This window comes from Engraulis encrasicolus, chromosome 9 (assembly GCF_034702125.1).
Source record: "Engraulis encrasicolus isolate BLACKSEA-1 chromosome 9, IST_EnEncr_1.0, whole genome shotgun sequence".
Classification (NCBI taxonomy): Eukaryota; Metazoa; Chordata; class Actinopteri; order Clupeiformes; family Engraulidae; genus Engraulis; species Engraulis encrasicolus.
In genome coordinates this window covers 48,834,995-48,860,711 of record NC_085865.1, presented here as the reverse complement: position 1 = coordinate 48,860,711, position 25,717 = coordinate 48,834,995, and the positions used below count along the sequence as shown (strand labels likewise).

At 44.7% G+C, this 25,717-nt stretch overlaps 1 protein-coding gene across 1 annotated transcript in view; it reads right to left on the bottom strand.

Moving 5' to 3' along the window:
• Window positions 1–25,717, bottom strand: part of esamb (endothelial cell adhesion molecule b) — a 129,178-nt gene that overhangs the window by 9,185 nt on the left and 94,276 nt on the right. The window contains exons 3-4 of the mRNA XM_063206221.1: window positions 6,749–6,950; window positions 6,389–6,544 (exon numbers count right to left, since the gene is read on the bottom strand). Of these exons, the coding sequence (XP_063062291.1) occupies window positions 6,389–6,544; window positions 6,749–6,950 (358 nt within the window). The remainder of the gene's footprint in view (window positions 1–6,388; window positions 6,545–6,748; window positions 6,951–25,717) is intronic.

Below are 25,717 nucleotides of genomic sequence, written 5' to 3'. Positions count from 1 at the left end.
CTTGGACATGTACATAAACTGGTCATGCGAGGACTGCAACTGTGTGGATTATGCAAAAAGAGTGCAAAGGGACTTGCCAAATTCTGCTCAATCTCTGCCATAATTGGGAGCCTGTCCATCTGGAGACGGAGATGTCACATCTATCCATAGAGACTGGACTTATTATTGGTTTGTCATCGGTCCTGCCAATCTACAGGACTTTTTCCAATACTGTTTGGATCTGTGGTCCTTCCCTGTGTGACGATCCAAATAAAAGTACTAAACTGTGCCTCTGAGTGATGGTGATATATTTCATTGTAATAAAGTAAAATGGAAAATTGGGATGTGCCACATTGTTGGCATTCATAAAAGCACATATTTCATGAACTGTAGAGTGTTCGAATTGGGGAAGTTGCAGCACAAAATTGCTTTAAAATTGCTTTAAAAAACCCTAACTAGCAGATAATTGGTCGCTGTGCTTGTTAAGTCATTTATTCCAGTGAAGAGGTTTTAAGTGTTTCTTAAAATGCTTGAGTGTGGCAACTTGGCTTCATACGGGCATGTTATTTGGCTCCAGCTGTGATGATTAATTCCGTCGACTGAATGCCTTGGCGGCTGTCGGCTGCTTATCCCTTGACATCGAGCGAGCTGGTTAAAGCTGGCTGAAGTACCGCTAGCAATGGAAGGGTAGCTATTAATGTAGTGCCTAAGGAACATCATCATGACAGTGGGTCTAGTATAGGGAGAGTTCTGCACACTAACGTGCATACACATTTATTTCTAATTAAAAGGGATCAATCCAACCATGCTTTGGTAATCGGTCAAATGTCCTCACTAGTATGCCACAGAATATCGAGCAGTGTGTGTGTGTGTTTGTGTGCCTCTGCATGATATGGGTATCATCAGCAGGTCCCCAGCACAGCTACAACCAGCAAGGACTGACAGCCTGACAGCTTGCCTCTGTGTGTGTGTGTGTGTGTGTGTGTGTGTGTGTGTGTGTGTGTGTGTGTGTGTGTGTGTGTGTGTGTGTGTGTGTGTGTGTGTGTGTGTGTGTGTGTGTGTGTGTGTGTGTGTGTGTGTGTGTGTGTGTGCGCGTGTGCATCTGTGGGCACGTGTGTGGTAGGGTAGAAGCCAGGGAGATTAGTGATGGCGTACAGGGACAAAGCCTCGGAGAGGTGGAGAAGGTGACAGCCAATGCAGGTGACCCTGTGACACCGGTGTGAAAATTGCGCTGGTAAGACTGTTTACCACACACAGCATCAACTGCAATATGGCGTAGAGCACGCACAGCCGTGCGCGTGCCGTGCACGCACACACACACAAGCGCACAGACAAACACACACACACAAGCGCACAGACAAACACACACACACACACACACACACACACACACACACACACACACACACACACACACACACACACACACACACACACACACACACACACACACACACACACACACACACACACACACACACACACACACACACACACACACACACACACCACAATCACAACAGCCAAAAATACAGGTCTTTTTTAATCATCTCCCTTTCATTTCCAAAAAAGTGCTTAACACAGGTTGAGGATTAAATGGAAACTAGACAAACAAACAAACCCAAAATAAATGAAAAAGAACCTAAATTTTTAGTAATCAGGGAGGGAGAGAGGGAGGGAGAAGGGGAGGTGGAGTGGGGAGGTAAGAGTTTCCATTTAATTCCTGGGTGAGGGATTTAGCAGATTAAGATGGATTCGTTGTGTACGCACATGTGCTGTTGAAACATGAAACATAAATTCTAGCGATAAAGAGACGGGTGGGTGGGGGCAGAGCAGGGGTTGTGTGTGTGTGTGTGGAGGGGGGTTGCTGGGCAGTTAAATCCTACTTTGGGTGGGGTGGGGTGGGGCGGGGCGGTGGGTAGCAGATGGGAATTACTGCTCTGTAAAAACAGAGGCAAGTTGAGGATCTCTACCTTAAACAGGGCCAGCAACTGAACCTCCCCATGCAGTTCTGGACTACCTACATGGATTTCTCCTAAACCGCTAAAAAGGTCCTCAAAAACATAATGACACTACAACCTGCAACAAGTGGCTCTTAGCCCAATATGCTAATACAGTACGCTAGCATGTGGCACCGGTGATTTTTGGTGTTACTATCGGTCAAAGCTCATGTGTGCTAACATGTTCAGGGATTGGGACGCTGTACCTGCAACAAGAACTAAGTGACGATTATACCGTGCAGTCCCTAGGTTGAGCCAAAAAAAAAAACACAGAGGAGAGAAGCACACACAGACATATGTGGCTTTTGAGAAGCAAGAGCGCAGCTTTATCCTTTTAACCCACGGATGCCGGAACATTTACCCTACCCTCATGAGATTTGAGATTTTTTTAATTATACATCTTGGTATGTTGGAGAATGAATGAACATGTTGTAGTACAAGACAATCTCAGGTTTAAAAAACATTTTATTTCATGTTGTTATATGCTTCAAAAGCTGATCTGTTAAGGTTTTAGGAATCAATGGGTTAAGTCAGGTCGACATGTGCCTACAATAGAAGTGCAGGCACAGATGGATCTCTCCTTGACAGTGAAGTAATGCTGGACAAACAAATATGTTCTTTACATCACATTACACTTAGCAGATGCTTTTATCGAAAGCAAATTACAGTTATTTACAGGGTATTGGTTATAGTCGCAATGTGGGATTAAGGTGCATTGCTCAAGGGCACTTCAGACATGTTGGTTTAGTTTAGTTTATTGGTTTATTTGACAGGGGCCATGAACAGGACAGTTCCAGTACCAGGGTTAGCTACAAAGCTAATTTGCATTCGTGATCTCTGGGCAGGAAGCCATCAAGCAAACACACATTAAAGCATGGGAAATACATGCCCTAATGGGCACACATGAGCTTTGGATGGAGAAGTAGGGAGAGGTATGGTTTAAAAAAGGAGGACGGGTCCCATGATGTCAGGCAGCCCTGGTGGAGGGACAAACTAGAAGTGGTGTCGCGATGCTGGGCAGGACAATTCAATAATCGATTAGGCAATGCATCGCGATGCTGGGCAGGACAATTCAATAATCGATTAGGCAATGCATCGCGATGCTGGGCAGGACAAATCAATAATAGATTAGGCAATGCATCGCGATGCTGGGCAGGACAATTCAATAATCGATTTGGCAAATGCCATGTTCAATGTATTTACATATTTTTTCAAATTTCCATTACTTTCATGGGCATTTCGGGAGCAAATGACCTTTAAATTAAATTCAAGCATTTCAAAGCATTGAAAACTGCAGGACTGATACACACAATAGCCAATAAAACGTTCAGCATCTGACTACTTGTATTGCCTAAAAAAAATCACTTGCTTTTGGAAGAATTGGAATGCCTTGCCATGCATTGTAGAATTGGACTGAATCGATTTGAATTGGACTGAATCGACCTTAAGGGCAGTGCCAATGCACACCACTACAAACTAGGGGAGATGGGAGATGGGAGATGGGGGGGGGAAGCTGAAGGGGCCGTGTAGGGTACTATCTGCTCTATGTGGGGGCCATATAGGGGGTTTGAATCCCTTACCAAGGTAGCCCAGCACGAGTAGGGGCTGAGGACAGGTTCTCCGGTCTGGGATGGATGAGCAATGGAATGAAATGAGATAAAAAAAAATTAAAAACATGAACACATGATGGATGTAAGGATAGGTGAGCATGGAAGAACGAGTCAGAGTCAACGTCATCAAAACACACACACATTCTCACACATCCTAACACAGGCTCATGCACGGCAGCACAGCATCATACTTAAAGCTGAGAGAGAAGCAGCTCAAATTTGAGGACATTTTGAGTTAGTACAAAGCCTAGAGTGAAAGTGAAAGAAAGTCCACCTGGGAAACTCCAACTCCCATTGTCATTGTGACACGGCACTCCACAGCACACGAGTGCACATTGCACACAAAAAAATTGCCTTTATGCCTCAGCTGTGGGGGACAGCGTACAAGAGAGCAGTGCAGCAGGACGGTACCATGCTCACGGTACCTCAGTCATGGAGTAGGATGGGCGAGAGCACTGGTTAATTACTCCCCCCGCCAAGCTGGCGGGTTGGTAGTCGAACCGGCAACCTTTGGCCTACAAGTCTGAGCACTGTGTGCTATGGAGTGTCACAATGACGATGGGAGTTGGAGTTGGAGTTTCCTGGCTGGGCTTTCAGTTTGTCTATGGTAGTCCTCCAGTGTGGTGCTAATGAGCAATGGGGTGAAATAAGAAAAAAAACATGAAGGATGTAAGGAGAGGTGAGCATGGAGGAAGTCGGTCAACGCATGCACGCACGCACGCTTGCAAAGCCCAAACATGTACAGGAAACACATTTACACAAAGCCCAAATCCCAAACATATAAAACACACGCATGCACGCACGCACACGCACACACTCCAAGCCCACCCCACTAGCCAGTCCTATCTGACTAGCGTAGCACACCCTGAGGGCTAGTGAGAGACAAACTGAGGCGACCCTCGTAGACAGCAGCTGGACTGGGAGTTTCTTTTTCAGTAGATAGATTAGGGTTAAAGAGATAGGCTAGCGGCACGGGTGATGGAGGGGCAAATAGAGCGCCAGAGCTTGGGGATGGATTAGGGTGACAGCATAGAATGACTAAGAGGAAGAGCAAGAGGAGAGGACGAGTCATGAGTAAGGCACAGCTAAAGGGCTGGATCATGAGATCATGGCTGAGACTTTAGTTGGCGTGAGAATACAGCGAGCCTGTAATGACACCAGAGGAGAACATGTAGCAGGACCAGACGGAAGACGGAAGAGTACATGGAGATTAGAGAGAGACAGTGGCATGCCCTCTCAGTTAAGTTCCAAACACTTCCTTCAGGACGCAGGTACAGATACCCTAACATTAGAACGAATAGAGCAAAGAACTCCTTCATCCCCATGGCAATTAACGAATTGAACAAGATGTGGGAGATACATTCTTGACATTATGGACATTCATATTTGTTCTAATGCACAATTGACCTCTTTTTACTTTTTTAGCAATCCCCTTGTGTTAACGGATCCATTTGACCAATGGTCTGTATTTATTTACGTATTTATTTACATTAACTTATATGTCTAGCTATTTATTGTGTGCATTTGTTTGTAATGTATGTGTTTTTTTATTGTAGGCCTATATGTTTTTATGCCATTATCCTGTGCTGTAAGACAAATTCCCTTTTTAAGGACATTAAAGCTTTCAAGTCAAGTCAAGTCAAGTCATGCACAGACATTTTGGGGAGCATGTGCTCGATGGAGGGTTGGGGGGGCATGTGGAATTTATGACTGCCTTACTAAGCTATAAAGGGAATATATTGTACGGGGGCATTATTGTCACATGCTTTTGATTATCAAGCATTTGCAGATGATCATGTCAACATGGACTACAGTACATTGTGATGAAAAGTGTTCAAAAAGGCCACATTTTGACCAGAAGGGCAAAGGGGCAGGTGCTTTAGCACCACCTCGACCCTATCTGTGCACGCCTATGGAGAGAGATGTGCAGATGGAAAGTAGCATGCCAGGGACGAGGGGATTTGATGATTCGTTGACATGTTGACACGTGCTAATAGCATGCGGAAAATGCCAAAGTCGCAGGTCAATCCAAGGGCTGTCATGTGATGCTATTCTCAGTTATGGTAGACTACTATGACACTGAATATTAAGTTTATCATTTGAATATGTTATTCACTTGAACTGTAGGAATGCCATTAGTCATTGACATTTGGAATGATATTTGTCCGCTCATCTAAATAACAAAATAGTAAAGGCGTACATTTATTTAATGTTGTATGCTAAGTGTGCATGCAGCTGTTTGCAATTTGCTTTTTTTAGCAATGCGTGGCTAGCCTTATGGTAACTTAGCCTATGCATAGAGATCAATAAACGTCAACTTAACATTACTCTTTTCATGAAATTCATGAAAATGTGCATGAAATGCATGAAATTGTTTTCATGAAATTCAGATATTTTCCCACTAATGGTGTTTCCATATTCGTAATGTCGAATTGTGCCTCTAGACCAAAAGTCATTCCTAACCCTAAGCTGTCAGTGAGTGAACGATGTATGTCTACCAACCTGTAAACCTGTCGGTAAAGAAATGTATAGGGAAAAAAAGTAGAGAGATGTGTAGTGAAACTAGATTCAGACAGGTGTCGAGACTCACTCTGAGTGGGTGAGAAGTGAGACTGGATTGAGACGTAGTGAGACATGAGAGAGACTACATTGAGAAGTATGTTGAGGCTAGACAGAGATATGTAGTAAGACTACATTGAGAAAACTACTGCTAGACATGTAGTGAGTGAGACATGACGTGGTAGAGTGAGATGTGTCGTGAGACTACATTGAGACGTGTGTGTGTGCGTTGGAACTCACTCTGCATGGGTGAGAAGAAGACCTCCGACACGGGGGCCACTCGGGTCCACTTGTACTGTGGAGCGGGCTTGCCCACATCAGACCTGCAGCTCAGGGTCACGTTCCCCTTCAGAAGCGCACGGCCCGACATGGAACACACCGGGGGCGACGGCGGAACTGAGAGAAGAACACACAAACACACACGCAAACGCACACACGAACACGCACGCACGCGTTCAGTTACACTGTACGGTAGCTCTACTCCAGGGTTTGTGGTTGGTTTTGTGTGTATTGCATGTAATGTATGTGTGTGAGTGTTTTGTATGTGTGCCCTGCACATTTAAGCATGAGTGTGTGCGTGCGTGTGTAAGGTATGTGTACCTTTGACGTTGAGCTTGAGTTCGCCAAGTAGTCCCGGCGCCCCAGGGATGAATACGTTGCAGGTGTAGCGTCCGCTGTCGGCCTCCTGGGTGTTGTTGATGTAGATGGAGAGGTTGGCCGAGGGCATGGGCAGGGCGAAGCCCACGCGCCGCCGGAACTCGGGACTGCCCAGGCCGATCTCACCCGACGTGTAGGAGATGATCTGTGGATATGGAGGAGGACAAATACGCTACGTAAGGCTCTTGGTAATGCCACACCAATGTTGTGAAGGTGTAGTTGAGTCTTTTCGGCAAAGTGAATAGGCCCACCGTTGGACCCATATTCAGTAATAGGCTACACCAGTGATTCTCAAACTATGGGCCGCGGCCCTCTGGTATGTAGATGATTTGAAATGGATAGAATCAAGAGCATCAGGCAACAGACACACTCAAACACTTAAGTTAAACATCAGACATGGTAGCAGTTTAAAATCACAACCCAGATATGAAACACACTCACTTCCATCCACACGCATACCGACATACAAAATACAACAGCAGCAACTAAAACCAAAGTGCTTCAAAGCCTTAACAGCTTAGCAGCGAACGTTAACATATGGTGAGCGAAAAACTAAATCAACAAGCAGACCCAAACATGCCCGCACTATTCGTGCACGGTCAGACATGTACTCCCAACCAAAGTGCATTAGTGTTTTAAGGGATAAGTAGATTAGCCCTGCAAGTAAACATATGTAAACGAAAAACATTAATATCAACATCACACACGGATGTGGACACACTGTCTCTCACACACTCGCTTGCTCCCTACACCTCTCTCTCTCTTTCTCACTCACACACACACGCACGCACACAAACGCGCGTGCGCGCACACACACACACACACACACACACACACACACACACACACACACACACACACACACACACACAGACAATTAGGCTCACAAACAAACACAAAATCATGTGTGATTTTGACATCTGGTTGGTTCACACACATGAACACACACACAGCTGCAATTGCTAACACGCACTGCATTTTTTATGACTTTATTTATGACAGGACAGGGAGAGAGTGACATGAAATGAGTGGGGAGAGCGAGATGGGGAAGGGTTGGCAAAGAACCCGGGCTAGAATCGAACCCAGGTCGCCATTATAGCAGCCCAGTGCCCTACCGTTGGAGACATGGTAGGACCACAACATTCGATTTCCATGTTATCTATAATCTGCCTCTGAGGGAAGAGGGTTCGGCCAGTAGTCGTGTACTTAGAGTAAACTGGTTTATTTATTTAGGGCTTGTACTTAGTCCATCACCCTGGGACTTTGTTAAACATTTCTTATGTGCTTCTAGCACCATCTCACCATCCATATCCCCCACCACCGTCACCGCCAACGCACGCACGTACATGTACACGCACGTACATGTACACGCACGCACACGCACACGCGCGCACACGCACACACACACACACACACACACACACACACACACACACACACACACACACACACACACACACACACACACACACACACACACACACACGTGGAGGTGATATATAATAGGGATATGACCTGGGTCAGGGTGAGTGAGTACCTGAGTAGGTGTTGTTGAGGATTACCACATTAGACTGGCTCTGCTCTGTGGCCCCCTAAGCCTGCTGAGGCTTTAGCACCAATAGCAACCTAATCATTATCATCATAACTTCACTTCTAATCAATTGTGTTTGACGATTGCTGGCCAACACAGCTGGCCCAGGGCAGGTGTGACCTGTACTTCTCCCCCTAATCTGGTTACTAGACGCAGTTTGTGTGTGTGTGTGTGTGTGTGTGTGTGTGTGTGTGTGTGTGTGTGTGTGTGTGTGTGTATGTGTGCGTGTGTGTGGGTGCGGGTGCATACGTGTGTGTGCGTGTGTATGTGTGTGTGTGAGTGTCTGCGTGTGTGTCCAAATTCAGGGCAATCAAGACCGCTGCACCTGGGGCGGCTCCACGTGCTCCATGGTCTCCATTCACAGGTCTGGCTATCTGTTATTTGTTATGGGGAGCTTTTCATCTTGGGATGAACTGAAGTGGGCAAATCAACATCACCACCTGGCAGTGTTTTCCCAGATTTCACAGAAGTGTGTTCACAGAAGCGATTGTTGTTTTGGACAACAATGGTGACTTGCATGGAAGAGTCATGCCTAAACTGTTTCATACACTCTACCACATATTGATTATTTAAAAGTTGAACAGAAAAATAGTTTTGAAGGAATTTCTTGGTGGCAAGGAGGACAAAGGATGAGTTGAGTATGAGTACAGCAAGTATGATTGAAATCTGTCGGTCGGGTCCCAAAGTGTCTGATTTAACGTGAATTGACTCAGATAGATAGATAGATAGATAGATAGATAGATAGATAGATAGATAGATAGATAGATAGATAGATAGATAGATAGATAGATAGATAGATAGATAGATAGATACTGGCTGGTATAAAGCAGCTCTTCATTTGGACGCCATGCTAAACTACACACTCAGAATCCCATAATCACAGGAATGATGAAGTGAGTGTGTTGGTGTGTGTGTGTGTGTGTGTGCGCGCGTGTCTGCATGCCTGCCATGACTGGTGTGAGGCTATGGGGTCTATACTGAGAAAGCACCTTAATGTATTACAGTATGATTCTGATTATTAATGTCGCCAGCGCACACACACACGCACGCACGCACGCACGCACGCACACGCACACGTTCGGCCTCTTAAGCAATATGGCAGACTGGCACACATTTATGGCATGAGCGCACAGCCGATGTAGCGAGATACAACATGTGCAGATTCATCATATTTCCCATCTATCCCTTAAAACACACACACACACGCACGCACGCACGCACACGGATATGTCATATTGGCCTCTAACCTTTCCGAGCATTACAGATGGACCGAGGTGACCTTTTCGTTAATTCCCAGTATATGCATGAATACCGACTGCAATATTTGCATTTTTGTGTATCGGTTTAAGCCCTTATACTGATCCCACATCATAATTAAATCTATAAATACAGTAAAAGTCTCTTCATCGCTGAGGCATACACATTAGACCTGATCCAATTTGACACCAGTTCATCCCGGGTGAATAGGAAAAATTGCTCCGTAATAGATACAACTGGATTCTGCGTTTTCCATTAGTAACCTGGTCTACAACAAGTTTTTCATATATATAAAAACCGCCCTTTTTAGTAGCTTTTGTAAAAAAGCCAGTGTGCCTTGATGTATGGTAAATATGGATGCTTTTTGTTTAGGTGTTAAAGGAACAGTCCACCGTGTTTCAATAATGAAGTATGTTCTTCTCTTACCTGAGATGGGTGCATCCCGAACTGTCCAGTTTCTATTCCTATCTATTCCATGTGTTCCCTATTTAAAAATCCTTGCATGGGCCCTACCGTGACCAACCGGTAGGGCACTCGCCTTCCAATACGGCTGACCCGGGTTCGATTCCCGGCCCGCGTCCTTTGCCATCCCCTCCCCGTATCTTTTCCAATTCGCTTCCTGTCCACCTCTCAGACTGTCCTATCAAATAAAGTCGAAAAAAACCATCCTGGGGGCGCTGTGGCGCAGCGCGCTAAGCCCCCCACATTTGGGCTTGCATGCCCACCCACGGGGACCCCGGTTCGAGTCCGGCCGGGGTCATTTCCCGATCCTCCCCTGTCTCTCTGTCCCATTCGCTTCCTGTCACCATCTTCAACTGTCCTGTCAAAATAAAGGCATAAAAGCCCCTAAAAAAAAAAAAAAAAAACCATCCTTGCATGACTAGTTAACCAATACAGAAGTAGTTGCACAAAATGAAATGGGCAATTTCCTACCTAGATTAAGATATGGCACTGTAATGAAAGGCGTAGTAACACATTCGTAGCACTTTGACTCCGACCCATTGATATCTTCAATCTTAGTCCCCCCGTTTCCCCCTCCCCCTCTCCCTTTGTCCGAGAGGACTAGGAGTGAAGATATCAATGTGCCGAAGTCGAATTGCTCCGAATGTGTTCCTACGCCTTTCATTACAGTGCCACGCTATCGCGACAGGGTCTGCAAAAATGTGGCCTGTCCAATTTGCATTGTCGAGCGAAGGATGTCCGTCATGAAATGCCTCCGTATGCTACTGGTTGAGGCTACAAATGATAAAACCACCTGTTTCTTCACTCAACTGCTGAACTAGTGCATCATTGCCTTAATCGCGCTCTAGTGGGTTACGTGGCGCTATTCCGACATGTCGCTATTCCGACGTTAATGTCTATTGTCGGAATACCGACACGTTTTCCACCATCCGCCGCTATTCCTACATGCCGCTATTCCGACATCCCTAACCTTAACCCTAACCCTAACCCTGGGGATGAAAAGTGTCGGAATAGCGGCATGTCGGAATAGCGCTATGTCGGAATAGCGATTGCCCCCCGCTCTAGTGAGCCTAGGGGTGTAAACAATAATTGATATGTATATCGATGCATCGACCCTACTGACTACGATTGAATCGAATGGTATTGTATCGTTGGGCATTCTTAAGTATCCAAAATAATGGAGTCGCTGGCCCCTGCCATATGCCCTAGCTCTATAACATAATAGAAGTGGAAAAGTAATTGGGAAAAAAATTAATAGAATCAGTGCAAATTTTACCTCCATGCTAGCAGTTAACATTCGCGGCTAACTGGTCTCATAGGACTCAATGTTAACTGTTAGCTTGCGAATGATTGGTCCCCTATCTCGTTTTTGCAATGCTTGAAAAGCTCGGCCGATAATGGCCAAAAATAGCCTGATCGGTGATCGGAAAAACATGCCGATCAAAAAAGAGAGAGATATTAAATTCCTCACGCAACCATTTTGCCTTTACACCTAGCGCTGCATGTAGGCGCTGGCTCTGCACAGCTGCTGCACCAAAAGAAGGCATTTTTGCTTGTCTACAACTTTTCGGCATTCCCCCTTCATTTTCACCATTCATAATCATATCTGCATCAACTGATCTGATTTTCCGATCCATGCGTCGTTTACATCAGTGTTTCCCAACCTTTTTTGTCTTGTGTACCCCCTAATCATTTTTGTTGTGCCATGAGTACCCCCCAAGGCAAGTTTTATATCGCTTTCTCTGTCCCAATGTAACTAAGCCCCATACATTTGTTAAAATTACATTTGTCCAAGTACCCCTTGCAGTGTGCTCGTGTACCACTAGTGGTACACATACCCCTGGTTGGGAAACACTGGTTTACATGACGCTTGTAATTTGCGAATGACTCAGTCTCGCCATGTTCGCTATTTTGAGTTACAGCCTGTATGGAAGTGGCCAGTCAGCACGCAACAACTAAACGTTTCCAAAACAAACATATCAACGGTATTGTTTTTAAAGTTGTAGCCTAATTGACAGCCAGTTCATTAGTTTTGTAGTCGCTGCAACACCAAACAGCAACAGAGGGAGAGAGGGAGAGTGGACAGTGAAACTCAATGAGTCTGTGTGCAGGGAATTCTACAATCTATGACAGTGTTACAGAGAAAGAGGGGCTTTCCTCGCAGACACGCTGTGTTGTGCATGTTGCCTGTTCTTTCAAGTGAAGTTTTTTTTCTTGTTTTGTGTATGTAGAATCTCCTAATCAAGTGTCTCAGTTTCAATGTAATTTGCAATTGACTACTCCTCGCCAGTTAGCAATTTTACGTTATAACCTGTGTAGTTGCCTCGGTCAGCACGCGACAACTTCACGTTGTCAGCACAAACATGTCAACGTTATTGTTTTCAAAGTTGTAATTTACAGTCAGTCGATTAGTTTCATAGTCGCTGAAAGACCAAACGGCGACAGATGAGGGGAGAGGGAGAGAGCTCAGACTCAGAACGGTAGCCGAGCACTGCAGCTGTGGACGGTGACAGAGAGGGGAGGGGCTCTCCTCACGAGGCTGCTCATTTAAAGCGACAGGGTTTTTTTTCTCGTAATAGAAGACTATTTGATGTAATGTTTCAGTTTCAATTCAATCTTACATAGTTTAGTAATTATATGCAATAACTTATAAATTGATTAATAGACTTACTTGTAGGCTATATTACCAACACTAGTCTGAAAGATAATAATAATAATAATAATAATAATAGCCTAATAATAGGCCTACATTGTGAAAGCGACATGTGCAAATTAAGATTGATTGGTTTAAGGGCAGAAATGGTATTCAATAAGGATAATTAATAGGCTATTAAAATATAGGACATCATTTCTGTGATCGGCAATGATCGGTGATCGGCAGATAAAGATTTTTGGTGATCGGTATCGGTGATCGGGCCAAAAAATGGTGATCGGAGCATCTCTAGTGGTAATCTAGAAATAAATAATGAGATGTAGCTTGTGAGTGCAGATTTTTCTTCTTTAAGTTGATACCTTTTATCGCGCACCCAAAGAAGTTGAGCGCGTCCTCTGACAAACTCTCACTCCAGTACCATTTAGCCATAGCTGCGCCCAAAACGTGGGAAAAAAACGTCCCCAACACACGTGCGCATGCAATATGCTTCCCCCAGCAACACGTGGTGCATATGTTGTTGAGTTGCCCCCCTGACCTCACCTCCCACCATCACATGTGTGCATATGCACCGCCTAACCCCCTGACCTGTCACGCAACGCTGCCACACACAAGCTCATCACTAATGGCAATGGCAACGGCGAATGGCATGTCATACATCAGCATGATGATGGCCACTAAAGCCAACGGGATGAGATACCACCCGGCATATTTCATAAATACTGTCCTGCACTGCACGTACACACATACTCAGACACAGACATTCACACACACGCACACGCACGCACGCACACACACACACACACACACACACACACGCACACGCACACGCACACACACACACACACACACACACACACACACACACACACACACACACACACACTCACATACACCAAAACAGTTCCTGTAAGGTCAGGCCAGGAGATACGCTACAGGTTTTAAAAGCAGGGGATGATGATGATAGCATGCCATGTATTATAGGGACCTCGTAAGGTTGGGAACAATCTGAGAGAGAGAGAGAGAGAGAGAGAGAGAGAGAGAGAGAGAGAGAGAGAGAGAGAGAGAGAGAAAGAGGTACTAGTACTGCTAGTACTAAGTTACATCTCCTAAACCCGTCGGGGTAATGACCTGACCTCTCATGCTTTTTAGGCAAAGCATATAAACACAAGCAACACACACACGCATGCACACACGCACAAAAACTACCTTTAATGCTTTTTAGGGAGCTCAAATGGGCTGGGATGTCTGCCACACATGCACGCACACTCACTCGTTAAAAGGCAGACGGTATCGGAATAAAAAGCAGAAAAAAACCTTAATGCTCGTGACATGAGATGTGATGGATGTAGGCAAGCTTTAGGGCTGCACGATATCAGAAAACAAGTCCGACAACAGATGAGTCCGTCTATGCCAGTGGTTCTCAACCTTTTTTGCTCAAACGCCCCCCTGGCCTCCTCATAACCTGTCAAGGCAATTTATCAATACTAATCCAACATGTCTACCATGTATAAGTCTGGATTTGAAAAAGTACCATAGGATTTCAAATAGATCAAGTAAATTACAATTTACCAGATATTGTTAGTTTCAACCATTACTATCACGCCATTTCAGCATCACGTGCAGGAAAGAATCTAAACATCGACAAATAATAAATAAATAAAACCGATGGGGTGAATCATGCGCTGTATGGTTCAATGGCAGCTTTTTAACGTCAAGGCACAAAGCAGTCAGCTTCATTCTAAGACTGCCAGAGTTCACCAAATTCAAACGATTGCAAAACAAGAATCAGAAGACGCGTTCTCTTCCAGTGCTCTCACTGAGAGCAAAGCAGTCCACATCGCCCGCCAGCAGAAAATGAGTGATCCTCCCTTGCAATATGTTTGTAAATGAACCCCTTTTAATTCTGGGGGAAAATGCACAACCCTACCTTAATATCAAAATTTCTTCAAATAGGCCACAACAATAGGGTGACCATATTGTCCGGATTTATCCGGACAGCCCCGCCCCTTCGCTTTCCAACCTCATGTCCTCACGCCGGCTCTACGCCTCCGAGGAGAAAACAATCAAGTCAGTACTAAACAGTAGGAGGAGATCAGGACATAGCGCTTCCATCTTACCTCAGACACAGACTTTGGGAGGGATTTGCACATTTCACTACACCTATATCCTCAGTCACTCAGATAAAGGAGTCATCAGTAGACGTACCACTAACCAAACGTTGTATCAGAGACGGTAGAGGTTACGATACAGAATCCTTCCGTTGTAGTCTATCATTTTATGGACATTTTTACATGTATACTGGATAGCCGTGCATGTGTACAATATATTCAATTTCTTTTCAAAGTCAGGAGTGTGTTTATATCAGTTGTGTTTTAAAACGAGATGCAACCGCTTCTCCCGCAGACCCTCGAGTAACTAGAAACAACACGAGCTCAGAATACAGACAGAGAGCGGCCGTGCAGAAAGATGCCTTCTTTGCCTTGGTTGCAAAGTTGTGAGAGCCCTCGTCGTAAATGCATTTGGCGGACAAATTTACTTGCACCATGCGGTGCCAGTGCAGGAAAAAAAAAATAGGAGACAGACTAGACAATATCATATTAGCTACGTTATCATGCATGCAACACAAACACAAATTGCATGTATATTTCCCCGACATGGCTACAGCAGCCTAGGCTACAGCAACAGAGTTTGCATGCGCGAAGTCTGGTGTAAAACCTGGAGTAAAATGGCGACTGCAGATATCGGAAACACGACCCGACTGTCACTCTAGTTTGTGTCAGTGACGTTGCTTCGTATCTCGAGGCCATACGCACAAGGCGAGAACGGGAGGAAACACCAAAATTGGGACACACAGACGTCGTAAAACAGGTCGTAAAAATGGATATGGTCCCTCCACACAACAATAAGTTGTTGGTAATATGTTGAGTTTCATGTGAGCAAGCTGATGTTTCACACTGCGAGTGCTTCTCAAATGGCACTTTTGTCTACTAGTTTGAGCACTAAGCTTACGTTTCTAGTGGCGCAACGGATCATCATTGATCCGTGGTCCGTTCGGACCAATCATTTCGGTTCGGCACACACATGGTCCGCGGATCGATTTATGAAATTGTGCGCATGTTCAATCTAGTCGTTTGGGACATCTACCTCGCGCACTGCATGGAACACAAACAACAACACAAACTGTTCCCGAAATCTTGCCTGTGCCATAGTTGCAAAACATTCCGTGTGATAGCCTACTGTAAATGCATTTTGAAGACTGAATGTCAAACTCAAACTGCCAATGTCTAGAACTACTCTCGCTAAATGTTTGTGTTGCGATCGGTTGAGCTCAGCGCATTTGGGACGCAATGAGATATGCTCATGTAACGTACCGCGATTGTCGCGTGTGATATAAAAACTTAGGCAAACTGAATTCATTTCATGTTGTGACTCCTTTGACATTTTGAGGACAGCGAGCAGGTTAAATCATCTGGTAAGACATTCTGTGCGCTCTGATGTCCCTGCTGAGTCTCCGCCTTCTTAAAGCAGCCGCTGCCCTTTTTAACAGTCAATGCCGATTCTCTCTCTCTCTCTCTCTATCTCAGAAATGCTGAACCGCTGAGGCAATTGTGTTTCAATAAATGATTGATGCATTTATCTGCATTTGCATGTATAATTAAGGACATGAGCTCTGGTCTATGCGCCGTCTGTCAGTAAGTCACAAGACTTTAAGCCAATATTTTGGTAGTGTGCATATTCTGAATTAGACATTTTGATATAGATTAATCTAGATTAATTTCATAATTGCAATGAGATTAATCTACATTCAAAAAATAATCAATGCCCACCCCTAACAAAGGCACAATTTATGTTTATTTGTCTTATCGATTTAAAACAAAAAAAAGTTTTTTTTTTGCTGATCCGAAAAATGATCCGAACTGTGGGCTCTGATCCGAGGAACGATCCGAACTGTGAGATTTCTGACCCGTTGCACCCCTATACGTTTCAGTGCATAGCGCGCACTGAGTACTCACTGACACGTAGTGCCAGAATGTTTGTAGACTCTGGGAATATTCATACTTTCGGAAGACTCATGCATACAGACTTCTGTGCCTGAGTGCAGTGCGTGCGCTTGCACTGCACTTGTGTCAGAATGCAATCAGCTGCATAGCCTAGCCGGTTTGCTAACCATAGACGTTTTGGCTTGCACGCATTAGTTCCAGGCCAAAACTCAAGTCTGCCGCCTTGTGGACACAAGAGGGAATCACAATTAAGAAACGCATCAAGGACCAACAGACGGACCGACAAACGCCCATCTATAGAGATGTGTGGACGCATCTAAAAATTCGATACTCGATAACAGCATGCAAAACCTCGATAACGATATTAACACGATATTTAGAAATATAGCAGAGTGTTTTTCTTGTCACTAATTTGTCCGTCTGTCTGGGGGGCGTGGCTTTGGTCATGGTGGGCTTCTTGCGCATTTGTTGGTATTCAGCTAGTAATTGGACTACAACACAGAAATGTTTTGCCTGTAAGCGATAATTAATTCATTTTCGCGATACGCATATCACCACTCTTGATATTGCGATATCTATACATCTGATACATTGTGCAGCCCTAGCAAGTTTGCAAGGAAGCATGAACCCTGGCCTCAATGGGGCACGAAGGGCCACTGATAGCGTTGGCTGAGGCCAGGACACCGCTATATGAAAGGCACCCCCACTTAATTGTTTGTGTGTGCGTGCATGCATGTGTGCAAGCATGCGTGTGTGCGTACATGCATGTGTGCGTGCGGATGCGTGAGCGAATGTGCGTATGTGTGGGTGGGTGTGAGAGAGAGAGAGAGAGAGAGAGAGAGAGAGATATATATATATATATATATAGAGAGAGAGAGAGAGAGAGAGAGAGAGAGAGAGAGAGAGAGAGAGAGAGAGAGAGAAAGAGAGTGAGAGGGAGGGAGAGAATGAGTGTGTCTGACTGGGTGGGGTAGGTACATGAACAATCCTGCTCCCATTGTAAAGATAATCCTGATCTCGCTGTCTCTCTCCCTCTTTCTCTTTGTGTGCATATGTACGTGTGTGTGTGTGTGTGTGTGTGTGTGTGTGTGTGTGTGTGTGTGTGTGTGTGTGTGTGTGTGTGTGTGTGTGTGTGTGTGTGTGTGTGTGTGTGTGTGTGTGTGCATGTGTGTGTGTCTAGGCAGCGCGCGCGTCTGTGTGTGCAGATTGGGAGCTTTGGGCTGATCTGTCTTTGTGCAGTAGGCAGCAGATGAGCTTTTGCCGAGAGCCAGAAAGAGAGACAAGTGAAACTGCAAAGCCTCCGATAATCAGGCCGCCAGATTAACACACTGTAATGGAGACCGCTGCGCTGGCCAGCAGTAGCAATAAAGGCAGTGTTGCCAGATTGGGCAGTTTTCCGCCCAAATGGGCTGTTTAGGATGGCCGTCTGCGGGTAAAATGAGTTTTGGAGATAAAACGCCAAATATTTGGCCATAGAAATCAATAGAATTGGGCGGGATTTAATGCTTCCAGGCGGGTTTTCAGCATTTTTTGGGCTGGAAATAATCAGACTCATCTGGCAACCCTGAATACAGACACAATGGGGAGCCGCACCACATCGCATCGCACCGCACAACAATACCACCATTAACCCACAAACACCCTTTTAGAGACAGAGAGTTTGCAAACATCACTCAAGTCACTCACTCCCTCACACACAAACACACATGTGCACGCTTTTACTTGTACACACACAAACCAACACACAAACGCTCTCTCTTTGTCGCTCTCTCGCTTCAGCTTCTGCCTCTCGTTGCCACACACACACACACACACACACACACACACACACACACACACACACACACACACACACACACACATACACACATACACACAGACCATATTGTTGCTTTTTATGTTACAGATATGACGTTAAAGAGGAATAAAAGGGTAAACAGATACTTAACGGCTCTATTTGGCTTAGCTGGCTTCCTGTAGTAGGCAAAACCGGAAAGGCAATAAATAAAAGTGCTTTTCCCTTTTTCCGGTTGTGCATTTCCAAACGGATTTTGCTCTGCAAAGCGGTTTAAAAAAAAAGTTTAACAACACAGCGCACGTTAAAATACCTTCCTTTAGAAATAGAAATAGCACAGAGTTAGCCTAGCTTTCTGAGATTTGAAAGCTATGAAATGGTATGGTAACGTATTTTCACTGTGGCCATACTTTTTTGGTTTAAAATATTGAAACCGTGCATCCATGTACCATGACTTTGCAATTGATGAGAATTGTAAATGGATTCAATGGTGTCAAAACGCATGACCCAAAAGGAAATCTACTGTTAATGCATCCAAAATGCAACTCACTCATAATTTAAAGGGCAATAAAGACATGGTAAGCGTTTAGGGGGGGGGGGGGGGCTAATTAACCAGTGCTCTCCCCCACCCTCCTCCATGACTGAGGTACCCTGAGCATGGTACCATCCCCCCGCACTGCTCCCTTTCTGGCGCCATTCTGGGTTGCCCCCTTGCACGGGTGAGGCATAAATGCAATTTCGTGCAGTGTTCACTTGTGTGCTGTGGAATGCTGTTTCACAATGACAATGACAATGGGAGTTGGAGTTTCCCAGTTGGGCTTTCACTTCACTTGGTAAAACGATGCTGCTAAATCTAACAGCTAGGCAATGTAAAGTGAAAGTGAAGTGAAAGCCCAACTGGGAAACTCCAACTCCCATTGTCATTGTGACACAGCACTCCACAGCACACATGTGTTCACTGCACATGGGTGGTTAACGTTTAAGGGCGTAACCTAAAATAAAGCACTCAGTAGTTCGTGGAATTTTGCTTTATTTTTGTCATTTTTGGGAAATGGGCGGTGTGACATCATTGGTGTGACATTTCTGTAAGATACAATAAAATTATTAATATTATGCACAAACATATCCCCGAAGCTCTTACTATTGTTCCTTTAACCCCCACCCCACACACACACTACTACCCAACCGCACCCCCACCCCCACCCCCACCCGCCTATGCATCGTGATTTCACTGCATGGTTTCACTGTATTACTTGTAATAATTGTGTGAAAGTGACAAATAATTCTCCTGGTATCCTTATATCCTCGCATACATGAAAAACAAGTAAGGATTGAGCAACACATTGTATAAGCATGTCACACCGCAGGACATGAAGTCACACCACAGGAAATTCACTGCATCGTGGTCATTTTAATCCTTTTGTATACATGACTGACCTCTGAACTCATGCTAACTAGATAATGACATTGTGTTTAATCTTAATATGTGTTTTCATTTATAAATAACTTTATTTCCTTCTATAAGAGCAGTCACACCACAGGACACCATAAAATGAACCTAAGTTAAGCATTGCGTGACAAAAACATTGCAATATGTTGGCATAATAAGAGGTCAATGGTCACCTTAAACTTCCACACCATTCTCCAATAACTGAGGTACTGACAGGTTAGGAGCCCGTCTTTAAGACCCTTGCAGTTGGCTTTGCAGCTGCCCGTCCAGAAATCTGACATACATGTCACCACGCAGGACGCAATTTTTGTTACGAAATTGAACTTGTAGTTAATATTACTATATTGAGGTTTGTTTCACATTCATATATTTTAATATAAGGTTAATATTTACGCAATTATGCCAAATGCTTCATAAATTATTCAAAATGTTGTTGGTTAATTTATATATATACTAGAAATGCACCCAGAGTGTGCAGACCTCCGCCAAGGACGTTCAGTTTGTTTTTAGACACATAGGATAGCCTATTTGTGTGATGATAATGTGGTGTCATTTATGCAGGTTTATACACCATTAGTGTGTCAGAGAATTAAACAGTGAAGTTGTAACAAAATTATATCTGTCTTTTTTTATAGGGCCTAACCATGTACGATGAGTAACTGTGGTCTGTTAACATGATTAACCTTAAATGTAATGAACTGGATAGGTCTAATTTCCCTCATTGGCGCTGCTACCTACGATTAAACTGTTTGTCGTTATCAATTTCTCCACTCGTTCATTATTCATTCATTATTTGTAAAGTAGGCTAGAAGAACCAGTTTGTGTTTTGCATGCTGTTAACAGCGCCAAGGATCCAGTTCACTACATTTAGCCTACATTTGTTCAACTGGACAGACGAGAGAAAGCTGATTTGGTTGACAGGGAAAACACTCCGCGAAAGCTGCGACGATATGCATCACCCCTGATTGATTACATTGATTACGTTATGTTTTGGTGCTAGTGGCTACCCACGCACCTGGCTTCAGCCATGCAGGCACAGCAAATCCGCGCGTTCTGTGTGCATTCTGTCTGGCTTTGTGGTGACTGTCGCAGCACAACTTTGATTAGGCCTAACCTTTCATGTAGCCTGTAGTGAACCAGGTACCTTTCCCTCCTTGGCGCTGTCTGTTAGCCTATCTGTTATAGCCTACCACTATTGGCCGTTATTAATATTATCTCCAGCCTTCGTGAACTTCAACTGAGCAGGCACTCGGAGAACAATTAACTCCGCGAAAGCTGATTTGGTTGTCAGGGCAAACACTCTGCGACGATATGTGTGCCATATTGTATATTATTATTATATATCATTTGGTGTGCTATTGGCTACGAAATCTGTGCGTTCTGTGCGCATTCTGTCTGGCTTTGTGGTGTCGCAGCAGAACTTTGATTAACCTTTCATGTAGCCTGTAGTGAACCGGGTACCTTTCCCTCCTTGGCGCTGTCTGTTAGGCCTAAGCTTATCTGTTATACCACTACTCCGCGAAAGCTGATTTGGTTGACAGGGCAAACACTCTGCAATGGTATGTGTGCCATATTGTATATTATTATTATATATCATTTGGTGTGCTATAGGTACGCAGCCATGTAGGCACAGCAAATCCGCGCGTAATAGCCTACATTCTGGCTGTGGTCACTGTCCATCAATCCACCTCGCAGGCAAGCCCTGTCATAGCTCAATTCACCTCGGCCACCTTGTGGCAGGCCGCGAAATAGCAGCGAACATACAATAACGAACACACAAACCCAGGCGTAACTAACACACACACAAACCCAGGCGATCACATAACCTCCACCCTTGGCGGAGGTAATTATATTCCAGGTTTCATTAATGTTATAGTCACACCGAAGGACATTTATATAAACCTTTAAATAAATCTTAACAAAAATGTTTCTTCTCATCTAAGACTAATATGAAATATTGTGCCACAATATTTACATTTACATTTGTTTTTAAGAGGAAAAATAACAGTTTTGTAGGTTTTTAACCAATGTTACGTAAAAACAAGGCGTCACGTCAACCACCCACATAACAAAATTGCATTTATGCTTCACCCGTGCAAGGGGGCAGCCCCCAATGGTGCCCCAAGGGAGCAGTGCGGCGGGACAGTACCATGCTCAGGGTACCTCAGTCATTGAGGAGGGTGGGGGAGAGCACTGGTTAATTAACCAACTTGGCGGGTCGGGAGTCGAACCGGCAACCTTTGGGCTACAAGTCTGACGCCCTAACCGCTTACCCACAACTGTAGTGGAGTGGACAGAGAAAACGCCCTACAAACAAAGCAAAGCAACCAACAAACATCGAAAAGTGCCAAAGAGGGAATAAATCATGTTGCTGCCCCGGCAATCAACAAATAACAATATTAGTGTGCCGACAAGGAAAAAGCCTCAGCAACCAACAAACAAAGCAGCTCGAAAAGCTACCAGTATCTTCCTGAGAATCACAAAAAGCTGCAGTAGTGCATCATTGCCTATTAGAAATTGGAAATCTAAATTGATTCGTCCCCTATCTTGTTTTTAAAATGCCTGAAAAGTTCTAGATAGTGTGCCTGTCCAGGCTAAATGAGAAGCGAAACTTTGTGCTGAGTCACAGTTTGTGGTAGGGTTACTATTGCACACAGGGCCCCAGGGCAAACCACCTATAGGGCCCCTCCATACAGCTTGCCATGGTCACAATAAGGCCCCCCAACACCAATACAGGAGGGCCCTAGGCCCCGGGGCAAATGTTCTGCTTGTCCCCCCTGCAGCTCCACCCATGGGTCGGACTCTCTCTCCAGGCTGCCCTGACAACCAACAAACTCCAGTATTGGTGAGCATACGGAGCCCCAGCAATCAACAAACATCACTCCGCTCTAGGGCTGTAACAATATTGTATCGAACCGAGAAATCGCGATACACAGAGTTACGATACTGTATCGCGATACAAGGAGGCAGTATCATGATTCGTTCTTTCAAAGTTTTGTTACCCCTCACGTCAGAAATCAAACACATGATGTGAAGTGATAGTGCTGAAATCATCATAATGATTAGTGGCCTCTTGTAACCTATTCTACCTATAAACTATTACAGTTTTTTATTCATAATTTTATTTTATAATGTTGGCAAATCTGAAATCGTGGGGTGTATTGAACCGTAGGTCAGAAATCGTGATATGAACCGAATCCTGAGTCGAGTGTATCGTTACAGCCCTACTCCGCTCCTAAATTCAACTCACCACTCATCGATTGGTAAATTCTCTGCATGTGTGTGCTCAAAGAAAATATCTCATTCTGTGTTAAAAGAATCACAATGCAATGCCTTCACAATGGGTGCATTCCAATATGCACACTCCCGTCCTCCACTTGTGCTTCTGGCCTCGCATTTTGCTGACGCCCCACCTCCGTGGAGAAAACAATGAAGTTTCCCCACTGTCAGCCTAGCTACGACAATTTTTGGGGGACTGTTCTTCATTCACCATCCCGATTGCAAAAGAGAAAATTACATTAGAATTGAGCTTTGGCGAGATATTGACAGGGTTCCCACTCTAATTCAGATATAAAATTCCATGATTTTCCATGACTTTCCAGACCCAAAACACAGAATTTCCATGACCACTTCCATAAAAAGAAATAGAGCTAAGTTTTAAAAAGTGTGAAAACTGAAGATTATCTTCACCCCCAGAGCCGACGGCGAGCTACCGCCAGAGTAAAGAGTGCTAATTGCATCCTAGAATGTTGCACATTACAGCGTGAAACCAAACCCTCTCTGGCTAAGCGTTGTAGTATAACCAGTAAGAAACAATGTTATACACGAAACAAAAAAAGTTTTTGCTTCTACACAACTGTTAAGAAAATTCCATGATATTCTATGACTGTGCATGCAAAATGGCAAAATTCCATGACTTTCCATGACTGGAAAAACTTTTATGAAATTCCATGATATTCCAGAAATTCCATGACCCGTGGGAACCCTGTATTGAAATACAATGCTTCTGTCGGTGATCACAACATATTACTTCCTGGTACGAGGCCACAAGCACAAGTGGAGGACGCAAGTCCGCATATTGGAATGCACAGACCTGTATCTATTGCCAGATCGAATCCCTCCCTTCCACTCCCAACAACTCCCTCCCCATGGCTGAAGTACCCTTGAGCAAGGCACCTAACCATACCAGGGACTCCAGGGACTGTCACCAATACCCTCTAAAACAATTGTAAGTCGCTTTGGATAAAAGCGTCAGCTAAGTGTAATGTAATGTAAGGGAAAAAAATGTGCATTATGAAGTAGGCTATGCTTTTGCATATCCCCAGATTGTCACAGTAATGTTGGGGCATTATTTACTTCGACCCCAGCTTGAACTCAAGCGTGCGCACGCACACACACGCACACTTACACACACGTACGTACACACATACGCGTGTACACACACACACGCGCGTGTACACACACACACACACACACACACACACACACACACACACGTACACACACACACACACGAACACGTACACACACACACACACCAGGGAAGCCAACAAGGGGGGACGAAGGGGTCAGCTGTCCTGGGCCCAGGGAGATGGGGGGGGGGCATAATTGGGTCTTCATTACATTTAATGTATTGGGTGGGGGGCCCTTTCAGATGATTTTGTCCTGGGCCCAGCCAAAAATGTCAGCGGCTCTGCACGTGCGCGCGCGCACACACACACACACACACACACACACACACACACACACACACACACACACACACACACACACACACACACACACACACACACACACACACAAACACACACACACACACACACACACACACACACACACACGCACACACTAATGGGGGGGGTTAATGTACTTCTGCTTCTTTGTAGTTGGATTAATAAGGATAGACCCATTCTGTACACAAAAGCCACTGTACTGGGAAAGCCCTCGCATGCTGGCACCCACCCTCTCATGAACACGCACACATACACACTCAAACATACAAGGAAACACAAAAAGACACATGAAACCTCAAAAAAGAAACATAAAAACACACAAAGACACACTCAAACACACAGACACACTCAAACACACAAATATAAGCACACACACACACAGTGAACACACACACACACACACACACACACACACACACACGCACACACACGCACACACACACGCACAAATACATACACACGCACACACACTTACACACACACGCACAAATACACACACACACACACACACACACACGCACGCACACACACACACACACACACACACACACACACACACACACACACACACACACACACACACACACACACACACACACACACACAGGCAAGCAGCAGAATACCAGCTGCACCCCTGGTGATATGTGTCGGACGTTTGACGTGTGAGTGGAGGGTCTGATGTCTATCCATCTGAAGAAGATTAACCTCAACACACACACGCACGCACGCACACACTTGTCAGTAAGTCTCCCTGATACAATGGTGTGTATGAGTCTGTGTATATATTTCAATGACCTACTCATTTGCACGCGTGCACACACACACACACACACGTCAGTAAGTCTCCCTGATACAATGGTGTGTATGAGTCTGCGTATATATTTCAATGACCTACTCATTTGCACGCGTGCACACACACACACACACACGTCAGTAAGTCTCCCTGATACAATGGTGTGTATGAGTCTGT